The 18,039-nt window shown below is 43.3% G+C and overlaps 1 protein-coding gene across 4 annotated transcripts in view; it reads right to left on the reverse strand.

Moving 5' to 3' along the window:
- Positions 1-1,346: 1,346 nt before the first annotated feature.
- The window catches only part of LOC149245128 (putative phosphopantothenoylcysteine decarboxylase), a 176,636-nt gene continuing 159,943 nt past the window's right edge, over positions 1,347-18,039 (reverse strand). For all 4 annotated transcript variants that reach the window (XM_089457662.1, XM_089457661.1, XM_089457660.1 and 1 more), the window contains one exon: positions 1,347-2,217. In XM_089457662.1, coding sequence (XP_089313788.1) covers positions 1,927-2,217 — 291 coding nt within the window. In that variant the 3' untranslated portion in view covers positions 1,347-1,926. The remainder of the gene's footprint in view (positions 2,218-18,039) is intronic.

Raw genomic sequence — 18,039 nt, forward strand, 5'->3', positions numbered from 1 at the left:
TAAGTGTCCCCTCTTTTACTAAGCCAAACTTGACAAGACAGGAAGAGCGAATACAAAAGTAATGGCCAATAATATCCTTCATGAAGGAATCATCTACCACATGTAACAACAAAACTCTCCTTAATAGATCAACCCTACTTAGCATGTGAAAGTATCGTCATAAATGTGTCATAATGTGCAAGGAATTTGTCATAATTGTAATGGAATCTGTCATAACCTCATACTAACCAAAAATAGAAGATGCCAAACATCATAAGTGTGTAAAGAATTTACAATGGATGTATAAGGGAATCCCTCTCATAAGGCACACTCATCCTATAATGAATCCCCTTCAACACTCATGTTCTCTCTTCCTAGGAGAACAACTTGGAACAACCAAAAACTAACAACCCTCTATCAATTCTAATCCCGATTTGAATTTTAAAATTGATTAATACATTACACATATTGAGTTTATTTATAATTTTTGTTCAAGAGAGTCAAATTCAAACATGCAGCATTATAGAGGATTAATGACAAATGCAGTGACAGGGTTAGAACTATTTATTTTTCCCAAGGAATATTTCCACAAGCCCTCCAAGCACTTATCTCACCTTTCATGAATGGTACTAGAGGTATATGCCATCGGTAAACATGTACCCCTGACCCTCAAGGTACCTAAGTGGATTTGACTTCTTGAACTCTCCAGCCAACCACTTACGTATGGCAAGTCAAACCACTTGATCTAACTCTTGGGGTGTGCTTAGAATTACCTTCCAAGAGGAAGGAAATTATTATAATCATAATGAATACCTTAGTAGGAAAGGAAAAGATGCAAAAGGTGTTGTCAACATAGTAAGAAAGAAATCTCAAAATTGGCTTTTAGTGTTTAGACAATGTAGGACAAAAAGGAAGATAGGAGGAACTTATGAAAACTATATGAAATAACACATTAATATTAACCCTCATGGTAGCCTAATCTTTATATAGTGTTCCATCAAGGAAAAAGTTGTTAGCACCAAAGCATCTCTCATTGTATTTCAGTTCCATTGAATGCCTTTTGACAATTGCAATAGATACAAAATTGTACACATCTTCTGGCCTTTAGATCCACACTCGTATCCAATTTATGACCTATAGGCAAACCTTGCGACAACCAAGTTTTTAGGACAAAGACCATTATTTCAAAGCTAATCATTCAATAGCAAATGTTATATACAAATATGATAAACCTCTATTGTTGGTCTAATAGTTGATTGTTTCATCCCATTCAAAGAATACGAGCAATCTTTAAATTTTATTGTATGATCAAAGCTCTCAAGGGATCCATGGTGAAGTTCTTCGAGTAAGACTAAATAACCAACCCATTGTAAAATATCACTATCGATTAGAATCTCAAATATGAACTGCCTTCAATAAAGGCAACTATAAAGCCAATACCACTGACAATAATGGTGGAGAGTTCATTAGCATTCGGATATCCTCTTCACAATTGGGATTAAGAATAGAATTCAAGTTCAACTAGGTGCCTCAATAAAAGGCATGAAAGCATTAATTAATAATTTTAAGACATTACTCATGAAATAACATGTTAAACCAACACCTTTATAGATGCAGTCTGATCACCGGCATGCCCTTGGTTTTTACAAATACCATTTAGAAGCCCTGTCAAAATCTTTGCTACCAGATAGCACTGAAAGCATTAATTAATAATGTTAAGAACATATGAGAAAATATATATCAAAAGAATTGGTGCCTGAATTATTAGACATTACTCATGAAAGAACATGTTAAACCAACACCTTTGTAGATGCAGTCTGATCACCGGCATGCCCTTGGTTTTTCCAAATACCATTTAGAAGCCCTCTCAAAATCTTTGCTACCAGATAGCACTGTGCAGCCTTCCACCAATGTTATGCATGTGCAACACAAATGAGAAATATTTAATCATGAAGCATTACAGGGAACATTGAGGGACAGATTACGGGAAAACCTAAGAGTTGAGTCAATCAAGGCAGGCTCTGCCATTGCACCATCTCCATAATCACCACATGCCAATTTCTTAGTTACGGGTGGGATAAGTATGATGCTCAATTCATTGAGTGCATCCAAATGTCGCTGAGTAAAAGGGCTATTCCACATGCACGTATTCATAGCAGGAGCAACATAAAGAGGTTTGTTAAAGTCCCATGCACGGACTATACAAGTCAAAAGATTATCACATAGACCACCTGCAATCTGAAAATGTCATATCAAATCAAGTATAAGCAGCTTTAAAAGAAACATCTACAACTGAAAATTCCTCAATTTATAAAACTCGACATCTAATATTCCAACATCAGCCGAAGTTTTCCAAAAATGGGTCATTGCGGCAATAGAGTATATCACAAGTTCTGGTCAAAGCCAGCTGAAATCATCATACACAATTTAATAAAACTATTACAAGTATTCATAAAAAATTATTCAATTGACAATTTCTAATAAAAAATTCAGCTTCTTAAGGAACAGCTAATCCTCTCACAACAGCTATTGATACTAAGTTTTGTAGAAATCTGGATTTTTGAGAGAGATCTGACTTCAAATATAAACCAACTTCTAGATTTCCTTGTGTGTTGAGGAAATATTTGTCAAAATAGTAGAGTAACTAGTATAACAATTTTTCCAAAGAGCAATAAATAATTGTGTTAGTTATCTTCGTCTAATTTTTGTCTTTCTGAAAATGTGGGTCATGTTGTCGCCCAAACTGTACAGGCAAGATGCGACAACGCTCAGGGTGGGGCCGATCCCTGTCCTCTCCGTTATAGTTGTCCCCTACAGTAAGCTATGGGGGTTAGTCCCTATGATATGTGAAGATGAAAGACTTACTGGGAACCAACAAGTCTGGGAGACACAACTGAATGGCCTAGCAACTTGGTTGAATTAGCAAGTTAAATGTTTGATTAGATTATTATGGAAGACTAGTGCCTTATGTTGAAATTTCTAAGCCTATTCGTTAGAAATTTAATCTGTATTCTTCTGGTTTATTTCTTCTACTTGTTAAATTCGAACAAGTTATTTAAAACATATAAATAACAAAATAAACACAATACAGTCTCAACATCTACAGATCATCAGCTGAAAGAAAACAAACACACAAGTGACACCGTTATTATTGAACAAATGTCCCCGGAAAAACCCAATGCGGGAAAACCGATGCAACTATTCTGAGGATTTATTATTATGCAGTATTTCCTTGAGTACAACTAGGTGCCAAATTGGCTCACCCGATAGAGAAAAATAATTGGCGGCAATACCTCTCTATTCGGAAACAGGTGTTCAGAAAACCTGTCCCAAGAAACCCTCTCCAGCTACTCTGATGCACAGCGTTGGCCCTTCTGGCCTCTGCGTCAGCCCCAAACCCCTTTGCGTCAGCGCTCTGAGGCACTGCGCAGCCTCTGGGACCCTCTTCGTCACTCCAACTGCTCTATGCGTGGATGACGCAGTCCCTTTTGGCCTTTGCACTATCTCTGTTGGGCTCTACGTGGCCTGTTTTCGCTGCTGCTTCTCGCTCTCTGCCTTTGCGCTGGTCTCTTGGCACTACCTCTACCTCTCTGTCCAGTACTCACTGCCCCTCGCTGTTGATCACTGATTCGACTTTACTTAGCAAACCCTGCTCTAGTAAATCGAATGACTGATCACTCTGGTGTATCTTCCAACTGACCTTCAAGCCTCTTATACTTTTCTCGTTGGTCCTTCAACGGCCGAGATTAAATCTCTAATCAATGGCTAACATTAGATTTGGCTTGATCCATGACTTTTGGAACCTTCTAACCCAATTTTATATTAATACCCATTAATATTTTATTTTTCCTAAGTTTAGACTTAGGAACTACATTAAAAACATTAATTATCTTAACATCTCACAAACCAAGTACAATCTGCCCAAACCATTTTTGGGTCTTGGAGATCTCATGTGCTTTAGCCTTTCCACCAATTTTCATGGCTAGAGCACATCGATACTACCCCAAATCAACACTCTCTCTTAGCGAGGATTGTGCTCTAGTAATATTCCTCATTGAGCATCACACTGATTATCCGGCACGGTACCTGTGCTGATGCTAGGCCTCCCTGCCCAACATCCTCTGCATCGCTGCATCTTGTACTGTTGCCCATCGTCCTGCCACTGCCACTACTGCATTCGTACGGCAGCTCCCTCTGCATCTGTGCTGCTGCTATCCATCCTCCCAACACTACATTTGCGCTGCATCACCCTCTCATCATGCTGCATTGTGCTACTACACTAAAACTCAGTTACTGAGAAGTAAGTAACTGATCCACCCAACTTCTGACATCCCTGTCAAGCTAGAAACACTCCCGATGTTGAAGCCCTCTCTGCCGCTAACTAGCGCTCCTTCTACTAACCTCTGCGCTGCTGCAACAACTCTCTGCATCTTGCACCTTTGCACACCTCTCTATGTCATCCTGCACTGGTGCAACACTCCCGTGCCTCTCGCACTGTTGCAGCCTGCTAGCCTCGCGCTGCCCGAGGACTCTTGCACTGTAGCGCTCTCTATCGCTTCATCCGCATCCGTCTCTACCCACATCTGCCAGTCTCTTCGGGGCTTTCGTAGCAAGGTATAATCCAAGATGTTGGGTACCTCAAGGATCCTGCCCCTCATTGTCTGTAGTCCTCCTGACTACAGCTCGATGTCTCCCCACCTCTTCTCTAGAGGTACATGAGCACTCATGGCACAATCGTCATCCTCCTCAACTTCTTTCTCCGCCTTCACTGGTGCTGCCTTAGAGTCAGATGCCTCTCCCTTGTTCTTCTTCCACGGACACTGGTTTGTTGATCCGGATTTAAACAGGAACGCAACAAATTACAGAGATAACCATAAACACAAAGATGCAGCGGAAATAATACTTCATTTCATTAATGTAAAATACTAAGATATGCTTACAAACAAAAAATGGAAATAAAAAGCTAGGGCGATGGTAGCTTATCTCTGAGAAGAGATGTTGTGGCTACATGCCTTTGAACTGTGTTACAATGACGCTCGAAGGCCTATTTATTGTTGAGAAACAATGGAAAACCTAAACATCCAAAAACCTAACCCTAGAAGATGAAACGCCAAATTGTGGGCCCCATTTGGGTAAACTGGTACATCAACTTCTCGAGGTCGTAACTTTGGCATACGATCTTCGTTTTATGTGTACAATATCTCGATAGAAAGATCTATCCGAGAACTACATCTTTGGGAAAAAAAACATCGGTCCATGGACCCATGTTGCTCCCATTTTTCCCAAAAAACGTCGTTTAGGGCCTCAAAGCGACTCCGGAAGTTCAGGACCCAAAAAACTGCTAAAACTAGTAAACTGTACTACAATTAAGGAAATTGAAAGCTGAAAGAAACCATGGTGGGGGTCCAAGTGGACTTGGCAGGTGGCCACCAATATCCACCTGGATCATTCCTCCCCCCTTAGGAAGCAATGGTCCCCATTGCATTGAGTTCCTCCATGAGATGAGGAAACTTCTGCTGAACTTGGTCCTTGGTGAGCCACTTGCCTTGGTGAAGGAGTTGGCCTACTTTGACAACTCGATACAGTTGGATGTTCTGCTGCCGAGTGTGCTTGATCTGTGTGTCCATGATCCGATCAGTTGCAACTTGTTCCATGCAATCTGGATTTAACTCTGTGGGTGTGAGTTGTTCTGCAATGTCGAATGTGTCTAGTAATGGTGGAAAGTATGGCTGAAGGCAGTCCACATTGGACACTAGGTGCAGGCCAAGGAATGGGGGAATGCTGAGCTCAAATGCATTGTCTCCCATAGCTTTGGTAATGGTGTAAGGACCATATCAGAGTGGTCTGAGTTTCCGATAGGCTCCGGTAAGGCATTCCTTTTGCAAATGCAACTAGACTTTGTCGCCCACCTGAAACTTGTGTGGCACCCGATGTTTATCATGTCGCTGCTTGTACTTGGCATTTGATTTCTCCAGAATGTCATGGACTTGCTACCGAATATGTTGTATGTGCTCAATGAAGCTATTTGCCTTATCTGTTTCGAACTGGACATGAGCCGAATCTGTGTGAGTAGATGCAAATGGCATGGCCACATCAATGGGACATAGTGGTTGGAACCCAAGCCCACATGAAAAGGGTTGTGGCCAGTCGAGCTGTGGAGAGTCCGGTTGTAGCTGTGTTGAACATAGGGGAGGCTCTCGTGCCATGTGCATGGATGCTTTGAGTTGTACATGCGCAGAATGTGTACAATCATCCTGTTGACAACCTCTGTTTGGCCATCAGTTTGAGGATGGAAGGCTGTGGACTTAGTGAGTTTGGTGTCCAGCATCGACCAGAGACTAGACCAAAATGTACTGAGGAACCTGTTGTCCCGATCTGAGATGATAGACTGTGGGATCCCAAAGTGTGCCCACACTCATTCGAAGAAGAGTTTAGTAGTGGCTTTTGCTGTGATATTCTTCTTGCAGGCCGCCATAACGCCATCTTCGAGAACCTGTCGACGACCACAAAAACACATTCGTTTCCATGCTTAGTGGAAGGAAGGCCTGACATGTAATCCATGGAGATGAATTCCCAAGGTCGACTAGGGGTAGGCAGCAGGGTATAGAGGCCTTGCTTCTTGACTATCAATTTGGCAATGGCGCAGGCAGTGCATGATTTGATGTACTTCTCGACATCCTGTCGAAGATTCGGCCAATAGAAATACTTCTGCAGTACTGCCACCATTTCCTCGACCCCGAAATGCCCAGCAGCCCGACTGTAGTGTGCTTCCCAGATCATCTTGGCACGCTCGCTTGAAGGAACACAAAGGTAACCCAAGTGGCATAACAGGGTATCCTGGAGGTGAAAATTTGGAACATGCCAACCCTCCAAGAGTGTCTGGTATGTGTGGCCGAATTCTGGGTCACTTTTGTAGAGAAGTGGCCAATCAAAAGTCTCGTGCCCACAAGAGTTGAGCACGGTGGTTAATGACATGATCAGTGGTCAACTGAGGCAATCTGCAACATTATTGATGCTACCCTTTTTATACTTGATATTCAAATGGAATTGTTGCAGGTATGTGGACCACTTCTGATGGCGATCATTCTGCAATTTCCCTTGGGTCTGTATGAACTGGAGGGGTCGGTGGTTTGTGTGGATGATCGTTTCCTTCCCCCAAATGTAATGTTTCCATTGTCGACAGGCCTGCACAATGGAATACATCTCTTTGTCATAAGTGGGATACTTTTGAACTGTGTTTGAAAGTGTCTCACTGTGATATGCCACTGGATGTCCATGTTGAGTAAGGACTGCCCCAATAGCATAGTCAGAGGCATCTATCTCGACCTCAAATTGTTGTTGCAAGTCTGGCAATGCGAGCACTGGTGCTGAGCAGAGGCGATCTTTCAACTCTGTGAATGCCTTCTGTTAAGATTCAGACCAAAAGAATTTTGCTTTCGCTCCTCCCTTGGTGACTTGACTCAAGGGCCAAGTGATATGAGAAAATCCCAACACGAACCTGCAGTAAAAGTTGGCAAGACCTAGAAAGCTGGGGAGCTCCGTTAGAGTGGTTGGAGAGGGCCAATCCCGAATGACTTGGATCTTGGCTGCATCCACATGCACCCCCTGTTCATCAATAATGTATCCCAAATACTGAACCTGGGTCATGCCAAAAATGCATTTCTCCAAATTGGCACATAACTTGTGTTGCCGCAATGTTTGGAGAACCTGTCGGATGTGATGGAGGTGCTCTTCCCAACTCTAGCTGAAGATCAGGATGTCATCCAAGTATACCACTACAAATGAGTTGGTGAATGGCCGCAAGATGTCATCCATTAGCCTCATGAAGATTGCAGGAGCATTCGTTAATCTGAAAGGCATAACCAACCATTCAAAAAGGCCCTCCTTGGCTTTAAAGGCAGTGTTCCACACATCGGAGGGTTCGATTGGTACCTGGTGAAATCCTGACTTCAAATCGATCTTGCTAAAATATTTTGCCCCCTTTAGTTGGTCCAGGAGGTCATCAATCCGTGGGATCGGGTACCTATTACGGACAGCGATCTTGTTCAGTGCCCGATAGTCAATACAGAGTCTCCAAGTCCCATCCTTCTTCTGTACCAACACAATCGGGCTCCCACGGGGCGATGAACTCAGACGGATGTGATATTTCTGTAGCAGCTCCTAAATCTGCCTCTTGATTTCATCGTTCTCCAGAACGGAGCGCCAATAGATTGGTCCATTGGGCAGCGGCGCACCTGGGGTCAGGTCAATGGAGTGCTTGACCTGACAGTGCAGAGGAACCCCTGCGGGGGAGGTGAAGATGTCCTCGTACTCCTCCACGACCTTGTCCATCTGTAGTTGTCGTGCGGAGGGGCCCTGTCTGGAGGTCGTGGCCACCGTCTTCTTCTTTCCTTGAGGGCGTATCATCACGAAAACAAATTTCCCGGTTTTGGAAATGAGCTTACTGCATTATTTTGTAGTAACCAAAGAGATGGCAGTAGGCGGTGCTACCTCCGGTATTCTATACAACTTATTTCCCAAAGTAATAATAATAGCACCGGGCCTTGATTCATACACAGCATGTCGCTTCCACAAGTATGGTTGTCCTAATAATACATCACAAACTTCAAGGGGAGCAATGTCACACAATACCTCATCCGTGAAGGGCTTGATGTTGTTTGGAAGGCGACATTGCTAGCTCACGCGAAGATCCCGTCCTTGGTGAAGCCACCTGATGGTGTATGGTTGTGGATGTGATGTGGTCGGTAAGCACAGCCGCTTCACGACCTCTACCGAAATGAGGTTCTTTTGGCTCTCGCTGTCGACAATGAACTGTAGCGGGGATCCCTTTACCCACATCTGGGAGTGGAAGAGACGCTCTTCCTCCTCTGGATCTTCGAGTTCTTCCTTTTGGATCTTCGTGGTGGCAACGGTGGCGTTGGGCTCCGCATCGATAATCTGCTTCTCTTTGTTATTCCCCTTGTCGGGTTCTGACTCAGAGTCGGAACATGCATCTGAATCTGAAACCTTTAGGTCAGCCACCAGTGACTGCTTGGCCCGACACTCACTTGTGTTGTGAGTGGAGCTCTTATGGAACTCACACCATTTTCCCGTGTCCTTTTTCGGCTTCACAGCGTTGTTCTTTGCTTGCAGCTTTGGTGGGTTGTCTTGAGCCACCCCGCCTTGGTTTTGTCCTTTGTTATGCGGTTTGGGGGCAACTTTCCCTTCTTCGGATTCGCAGATCCAAAGTCTCGCTTCTTTTGTTTAAACTTTTGCTTGACCTTGACGGCATATCGATATGCCATGCCAAGCGAGGAGATGTTCAGGAATTCTATTTCTTCCTGGATGTACTTGTGCAAGCAGCCACGGTATTTGAGTATCAAATGCTGCTTCGAATCCTTGATACCCAACTTTGTGCAGAGGGTATGGAAAATATTGGTAAACTCCGGCACGTCTTGGTCCCTTCCCTGCTGCAATGTGGTCCACTTTATGTATTGATCTTCATAGCTTCCGACAGGGTAGTACTGCTCCTTGATGGCATCCCAGCATGAATTCCAGGTGGGTGCGGCTGAAAATAGTGAGCCGGTACTTTCATCCTTCTGCTCGCAGTAGGTTTCCCACCAGTCCTTGACATGGGGGGCTGCTTTGAGAAGAGAAAAAATAATCCTTTCCCAACTGGAAATATCATGAACAGAAAAATAACCCTCTGGCAGATTTAACCATTTATCGACGACATCTGCGTCTATCTGACCCTTGAATATGGGGATTTCAAAATTAACTTGTACCTTAAACAGTGTGGCGTTTCCAGAGTCGCTGTGGGAAGCCGATGCGTCGCCCCTAGGTAGCCGCTGAAGGATTTGGGCAAAGTTGTCCATCATCGCGTTCCTTTGTCGCTCGAGGGCTTCTTCGAGCAAGATTTTGATAGGATCTCCTGCCCCCTCGTCTTTCTTTTCGTCTGCCATGGGAGGCCGTCGGATTTTGCGAGGTTGGTCTTGCAAAGGTTCGACCAGTTCAAGCCCCAACTCCTTATATCTCGACCTCATTGGGGACATGCAAAGAAAAACAAAGAAAAAGTAAACCTCTCTGATACCACTGATCCGGATTTAAACAGGAACGCAACAAATTACAGAAATAACCATAAACACAAAGATGCAGCGGAAATAATACTTCATTTCATTAATGTAAAATACTGATATATGTTTACAAATAGAAAATGGAAATAAATAGCTAGGGCGATGGTAGCTTATCTCTGAGAAGAGATGTGGTGGCTACATGCCTCTGAACTATGTTACAATGAGGCTCGAAGGCCTATTTATTGTTGAGAAACAATAGAAAACCCTAAACATCCAAAAACCTAACCCTAGAAGATGAAACGCCAAACTGTGGGCCCCATTTGGGTAAATTGGTACATCAACTTCCCAGGGTCGTAACTTTGGCATACGATCTTCGTTTGACGCATACAATATCTCATTAGAAAGATCTATCCGAGAACTACATCTTTGGGAAGAGCAACATCGGTCCATGGACCCATGTTGCTCCCAGTTTTCCCAAAAAATGTCATTTAGGGCCTCAAAACAACTCCGGAAGTTCAGGACCCGAAAAACTGCTAAAACTAGTAAACTGTGCTACAATTAAGGAAACTAAAAAGCTGAAAGAAACCATGGTGGGGGTCCAAGTGGACTTGATGGGTGGCCACGAATATCCACCTGGATCATTTGCATAATGACCCAGCTCCCCTTAGTGGAAGCACTTGACCTTGGAGAGGTCCTTCTTCCTCTTCTCCTGCTTTCCCGCAGATGCCAGAGCTGCATCCTCTTCCTCTTCCTTCTTGATCCGGACTCCTTTACTGCTACTTCCCGTCTTGCTCAACCACCTAATCTCCTCTTGGCGAAGAGCCACCCACAATTCTTCCTAATCTGGAAGATCTGCTCTGCCAAGTATGCTTTGGGAAAATGTCTCCCACTCCTCGGACACTGCGTTAAGTGCAGTCCTCACCATCAACTCTTCATCAGGCGTGGCTCCTATGGAAGTCAGTTGGTCCGAATCTCCTTCAGCCGACTGAGGAAGTGATCTATCTGCTCCCCCTTTTACATCTGGTATGACTGCAGCTAATTCTCAATTAACATCTTCCTCTGCACAGAAGTATGCTGGTACAATGTCTTTAAGGTGTCCCACATCTCCTTTGTTGTCTCCTTCTCGGCAATATGTTGGACCACATGATCCTTGACCCCATCAAGGATGATGCATTTTGCCTTGGCCATTGCTCCTCGTACTTCTCATTAGCTGTCGGGTCAATTGGGATAACCATTGTTCTCAAGGCGAAGCCCTTGATGCGATGTCTATCTAGAATGGACAAGATCCTGGCATTGTAGACTACAAAGTTGGACACCTCGTCCAGCCTATCCTGATCCCTCAGCCCATTCATGGCCATCTCTCTGCTCTTCTTGTCGACTCCTCCGAGTCTCTTTACTTCCCTCTGGAAGTTCTCTCTTTGACTCCTGCTGAGTCCTGATTTCCCTTCTTGAAATCCTCCTGCCAATCATCAAGTTGCACCTCTCTGATCTTCTGTGCACCCGCAACGCTGATCCGAATTCCTTGGCTAGAAAACCGCCTCGGTAGCAACTCCCTCTATCTTGGTTTTTCCCTATTAGGTATTGTTCTGCCCACAATACCCCACAAACTTTGCTCCCGCAAACTACCCACAACTTTCTATGCCCCAGCAACTAAAGGATTGAGCCTCTAGGCTCTGCGCAATCCCAACACTGGCAAAACAGCTCCCTCAACCAACTGCGTCAACCCTCTTGGTCTTTGCATGGCTCTGCGTGAGCCTCTTTCTGCCCTCCTCAGCCTCTGCGTTGGCCTCTCTCTAGCCTGGACTGATGACGCAATCTTTGTGCGTCAACCCTTCTTCTGTGGCTTCTGCAAGGATCAGCTTCTGTCACTTGGGACAGTTGATTTCACTGCAAATGCTCTACTTAGTTGATGTCTTCAGTTCTCCTGTGATTTGCAACCATGCTCCGATACCATGTTGAAATTTCCAAGTCTATCTGTTAGAAATTTAATTTGTATTCTTCTGGTTTATTTCTTCTACTTGTTAAATTCGAACAAGTTATTTAAAACATATAAATAACGAAATAAACACAATACGGTCTCAACATCTACAGATCATGAGCTGAAAGAAAGCAAACACACAAGTGACACCGTTCTTTTTGGACAAATGTCCCCAGAAAAACCCAATGTGAGAAAACCGATGCAGTATTTCCTTGAGTACAGTTGGGTGCCAAACTGGCTCACCCGACAGAGAAAAATAACTGGCAGCAATACCTCTCTATTTGGAAACATGTATTCAAAAAACATGTCCCACAAAACCCTCTCCAGCAACTCTGAAGCACTGCGCTGGCCCTTCTGGCCACTATGTCAGCCCTCTGAGGCACTGCGCAGCCTCTGGGACCCTCTGCGTCACTCCAATTGCTCTCTGCGTGGATGACACAGTCCCTCTAGCCTCTGCGCTGGTCTCTTGACACTGTCTCTGCCTCTCTGTCCAGTACTCATTGCCCCTCGCTGCTGATCACTGATTCAACTTTACATAGCAAACCCCGCTCTAGTAAATCGAATGACTGATCACTTTGGTGTATCTTTCAACTGACCCTCAAGCCTCTTCTTATACTTTTCTCGTTGGTCCTTCAACGTTCGAGATTAAATTTCTAATCAACGGCTAAGATTAGGTTTGGCTTGATCCATGACTTTTGGAACCTTCTAACCCAATTTTATATTAATATTTTATTTTTCCTAAGTTTAGACTTAGGAACTCCATTAAAAATATTAATTATTTTAACATCTCCCAAATCGGGTACAATCTGTCCAAACCATTTCTGGGTCTTGGAGATCTCATGTGCTTTAGCCTTTCCACCAATTTTCATGGCTAGAGCACATCCAATGCTACCCCAAATCCACACCTTAAATGCAGTCAGTTACTTGCTTAAGACAAATTAATCACCGAGTCACCGAATGAACAGTTGTTGCTTGAGGATGCTCCACTATCCTATATGAAATGCAAATCTTACAATCTAGGTGAGATGCAAAATCTTAGTTAATTTTAGATTATATGCCTACTCTAAGTGTTAATTTTTGTAGCATAGGATGTGTTCTAGCCACGGAATTTTATGGAGAGGCTAGAATACATGTATTCTCCAAAACCCAGAAATTGTTTCTAGAAATTCCACCTAGAGATAACTTAATTAAAATAATTAACTTTTTTAAATGATTCCCTAAGTCTAAACTTAGGAAATCTGGTTAATTAAAGGGTATTAATTAAGCCATAGTGAGAATCTTCTAGAAGAAGACATGGATTGACTTCTAATTAATCTTAGCCATCGATTATGTTTTAATCTTGGTCCTTGGTGCTCCAACATAAGAAGAAGTCAATGGGTAGATGGAGAATACACCAGAGAAGATACTCAGTTACTCAAGCAGATTGATTTTCTCACTTGCTGAAGTTGTAGGTGGGAGAGAGAGGGCATCAACATAGGCAGAGAGTGCAAGACAAATCTAGAGGAGGCAGCGTAGAGGAGAGACACAATGTTGGGACGCAGAAGGGTTGACGCAGGGCCTATGCTGTCATTGTGCAAAGGGTGACGCAGAAAGGCCAGCGAAAGATGCAGGAGGTCCTCTTCAAAGTCAGAAAACGCTGTGGACTATTAGAATGTCACCAATAAAATTCTCTTAGTGATTCTTCCTCTATTTTGTCTTGTACAAAAATTATTGCTAAAGATTAATAAAAGAAACCCTCATCTGCTGCACCGGTCTTCCCACATTGGGTTTTTTCCGGGGACACTTGTCCAAAAATAATTGTCACTATGGTTATATGTGTGCTAGTATTTTTCTTTCTATTTACTTTTCCCAAAATTTTATTTGTGAAGACTGCAGTGTATGTATTTTCATTTTTGTCGTAGAAGACTACAAATAATTTGTTTAAGTAATTTTACAAATATAAGAAACATTATCAGTTACTGCAGTAGGATTCGGGATCACCGAATTTTCACATTGTAAGATCGTGAACAAGAGAGCTCAGAGCAGAAAGGAAGAAGGGGGTTCGAAATTCGGCTTTGGCAGCAATTCGAAATCCTAGAGGCAGTGCACTCCTTGGGCCAAGGAAGTCGAAGTTTTGAGTGAGATCAATCTCTTAGTGAGTCAACAAAGAAATTTGATTCTCTAGATCGAAGCTTCTAGAGGCAGAAGGTAGTGCAGTTTCCTCGCAGAGCAGATCTTCAACTAAGATGCAGTGATTTTGCAGCGATTGTTGGCAGAAGAAAGGAGAATAGCACGGGAAGTTATGGATAATCAAAAAATCTCAGAATTATCAACGTTGGAAACGCCGGAAAAGTCGGAAATACTGAAAAAGCTGGAAAAACCGAAAAAGCCAAAAAAGCCGGAAAAGCTGGAAAAGCCAGAAATGCCAGAACTGTCGGAACTACTGGAAAAGTCGGAACTGCCGGAAAAGCCGAAACTACCAGGAACTGCCGAAACAGTGGGAGCATCTGTCTCCGAAGGAAGGCAGCATGATGTATGAGATCATGGACAACATAATAAGCAGCGTGATGATATGAGCATGGGAAGCATAATGATGCATGATGATATGAGTATGGGCAGCATGATGTATGAGATCATGGGCAGCATGATAAGCAGCATGATGATATGAGCATGGGCAGCATAATGGTGCAAGATGATATGAGCAGGGGCAGCATAATGATGAATGAGATCATGAACATGGGTAGCTTAATGATGAATAAGACCATGGAAGATGCAGCATGATGAGCAACATGAAGATGAGAGTAGCTCAGTCATCAAGGTTCAACACATGTGACAATACAGCAAGGTGTTACATGGTAATGTGCAACAAATAGACGAGATGCAACACTATGATAGGTGAACGAGTCACCTTAGAGAATCATTTGAAGAAATATGTCTTCAACTGATCTCATGCCGATATCAAAAGTCAAAGTGTTGACTTCTATTGTAAATGTACTATCTCTCTCACTTTCTCTGCTGAACTTTGAAGAACATAAAAGAAGAATTGATCAAGGGTTTCCCCACATTGTGGGGTTTGTCCCTGGCTGGCGCCACATCTTGTGTCCTCTTGTCTTGGCTTGTCTTCTGCGATTTATATTTATGTTCTATCTACATTTTACTTTATGCTGATGTGATTACTAATGTGGAAAAGAAATTGAATAAATTGCTCTAGCATAGAACATACCTAAAATTAACACTCGACAAGAGAACTAATCATCATGTCCCATAGGAAAACTAATCATCCTGTTCCACAGGAGAACTAATCATCCTGTCCCAAAGTAGCCACAGTAGTACCCAATGTAAATCCAAACAACTCACTGAAGAGCTTCTGCAACCAGAGCGCCTCACAAGAGGCCATACTAGTAGCAATGTACTCTGCCTAGGCGGTGCTCAAAGCCACCGACTTCTGCTTCCTGCTCATCCAGGATATCAAGGCAGATCCCAAAGAGAAACAGCACCCAGAAGTGCTCTTTCGGTCCACCACACTGCCTGCCCAATCAGCATCGGTATATACATGTAGTCTCACATCTCTGGCAGTGTATCTCAACCCATGAGTGATTGTGCCTCGAAGATATATCAACAGATTCTTAGCACCAATCCAATGTGTGTGGTGAGGCTCAACCATATGTTGACTTTGTGTTGACTGCAAAACATATATCCGGACGGGAGTTCACCAAGAACATCAATGCTCCGATGAGTTGACGATACTCGGTAGCATTTCAGCACTACCGCTTAGCTTCTTGAAGTCAAGCTCCATCGGGGTAGTCACAGGCTTGCAGTCTACCATACTAAATCTCTCCAATATCTTCACCACATATTTTCCTTGACATAGGAAAATCTCCCCTGGTTTCTGCCAGACTTCCAGTCCTAGGAAATAGTACATCAATCCTAGGTCCTTCATCTCAAACTCAAAAGCCAACTCCCTCTTACATTTGTGAATGAAAGGGTCTGCACCTATCAGAAAGAGGTCGTCAACGTACAGCACTAGTATGAGAGGTTTATCATCTTCAACCTTAAAGTAAAGGTTACGGTCGGCTTCACTCCTAGTGAATCCCAGCTTCATCAAGTAGACTATCCATCCTCTCATACCATGCTCGGGGTGCTTTCTTCAGCCCATAGAGGGCTTTCTTCAACCTGCACACGTGAGATTCCTGGTCATGAATCTCAAATCCTTCGGGTTGTTCCACATAGACTTCCTCTTTGATCGAACCATGCAAGAATGCGGTCTTGACATCCATCTGATGTATGTTCCATCCTTGCAAAGCAACAAGGGCTATGATCGAGAGGATGGTGGTGTATTGGGCAGTAGGTGCAAATATCTCGTTAGAGTCTATGCCTTCCTTCTGAGAGAAGCCACGAGTGACAAAACGAGCCTTATACTTTTCAACACTTCCATCAACTCCATGCTTTATCTTGTAAAGCCATTTCGAAGTGACAACTGCTTTGTCCTGGGGTCTAGGGACCACATCCCAGACATCGTTTTCATGATGGACTCATATTCCTCAGTCATAGCATCCTTCCATACTTGATGCTTGACAGCTTCTGCAAATGATAAAGGCTTATTTTGGATGATCGTGCTCATGATGGTCAAGTATCCCTGATACCTGACCAGGTTCTTACTTTCACGGAAAGTCCCTCTGGGTGCAATGTGTCTTTTGGCATCATCAAGTGTCCCCCTAAGCCATGAAGGCCTCTTCCAAGAAGAGGAAGGCTCTTGCGGAGGGGGATCAATAGGATCCATAGGTTCTTCCACATCGAGCATTGTCTCATCTTCCTTTTCCTCCGGTTTCCTGGTGTTGGCTTCTTTAGATTCCCTTAGAGTAGGAAGATTGTCAACTTTGCTAAGAGCCATATCTTCATCAAAAGTGACATCATGGCTAATCTCGACTTCCCTTTGACCAGCCACATAGATTCTATAGCCCTTAGTGTTTTCGCTATAGCCCACGAAGATTCCTTTCTTTCCAGATGCACCCAATTTATTCCTTTTCTCTTTCGGCACATGAAAATATATAGGGCTTCCACAAATTCTAAAATGAGATACGTCAGGTTTCTTACTGGTAAACATCTTTTCGGGAGTCTTGGAACCCAATGCTTGATGAGGGCATCGGTTTTGAACATATACAGCGGTATTCACAGCTTCGGCCCATAGAAACTTCGGAAGCCTTTGATCATGGAGCATAGCACGGACAGCTTCCACAATCGTACGATTCTTCCTTTCCGCCACACCATTTTGCTCAGGAGTATATGGTGTTGTAGTCTCCCTCTTAATGCCATCTTCTTTGCAAAATTCATGGAACTCATTGGCTTCATACCCGGTCCCATTATCAGTTCTTAAGACCTTGATCTTCTTTTCGGTTTGATTCTCGATCAAGCCTTTGAAGTGACGAAACCAGGAGAACATTTCATCCTTCTTTTTCAAGAAATATATCCAAGTCTTGCGAAAATAATCATCTGTAAAAGTGAGGTAATATAAATATCCTCCCAAGGAGTTCACAGGCATCATACTAGATATGTCTAAGTGAACCAACTGCAATATATCGGAGGTCTTGCTATGGCTTGAGGGGAATGACCCCCTTTTGAGCTTTCCTTCAGCACATCCCAGACATACACCTTCTTGCTCTAATTTGAATTTGGGCATCCCAGTCACCATTTTTCTCACATCGGGTAGAGCTTTATAATGAAGGTGAGCAAACCTCCGATGCCATAGTTTGGACTAAAGAGATGTGTCACAAGACATGACACGCAGCAGACTTCCTCCAACCTGATATAGTGAATCAACTCGAAACACAAGAGCGAAAGCATCTTTAAAATTCTTTTTCCATACACGTACCTTGCCATCGATGAAGGACACCTTGTAGCCTTTGTCTTCCATTGCTGAAATGGACACCAGGTTCTTTTTTAGATCAGGTACATATAGGACTTCTTGCAAATGAATTGTATTACCCTGATTCAATTGAAAAGTGACCCAAGTAAATCAACCAAGTAAATCTTCAGATCTGAGCTAGATTTAGA

Source organism: Pinus tabuliformis, chromosome 7 (genome assembly GCF_031772625.1).
Source record: "Pinus tabuliformis cultivar Carrire ecotype Pingquan chromosome 7, CPIR1, whole genome shotgun sequence".
Classification (NCBI taxonomy): domain Eukaryota; kingdom Viridiplantae; phylum Streptophyta; class Pinopsida; order Pinales; family Pinaceae; genus Pinus; species Pinus tabuliformis.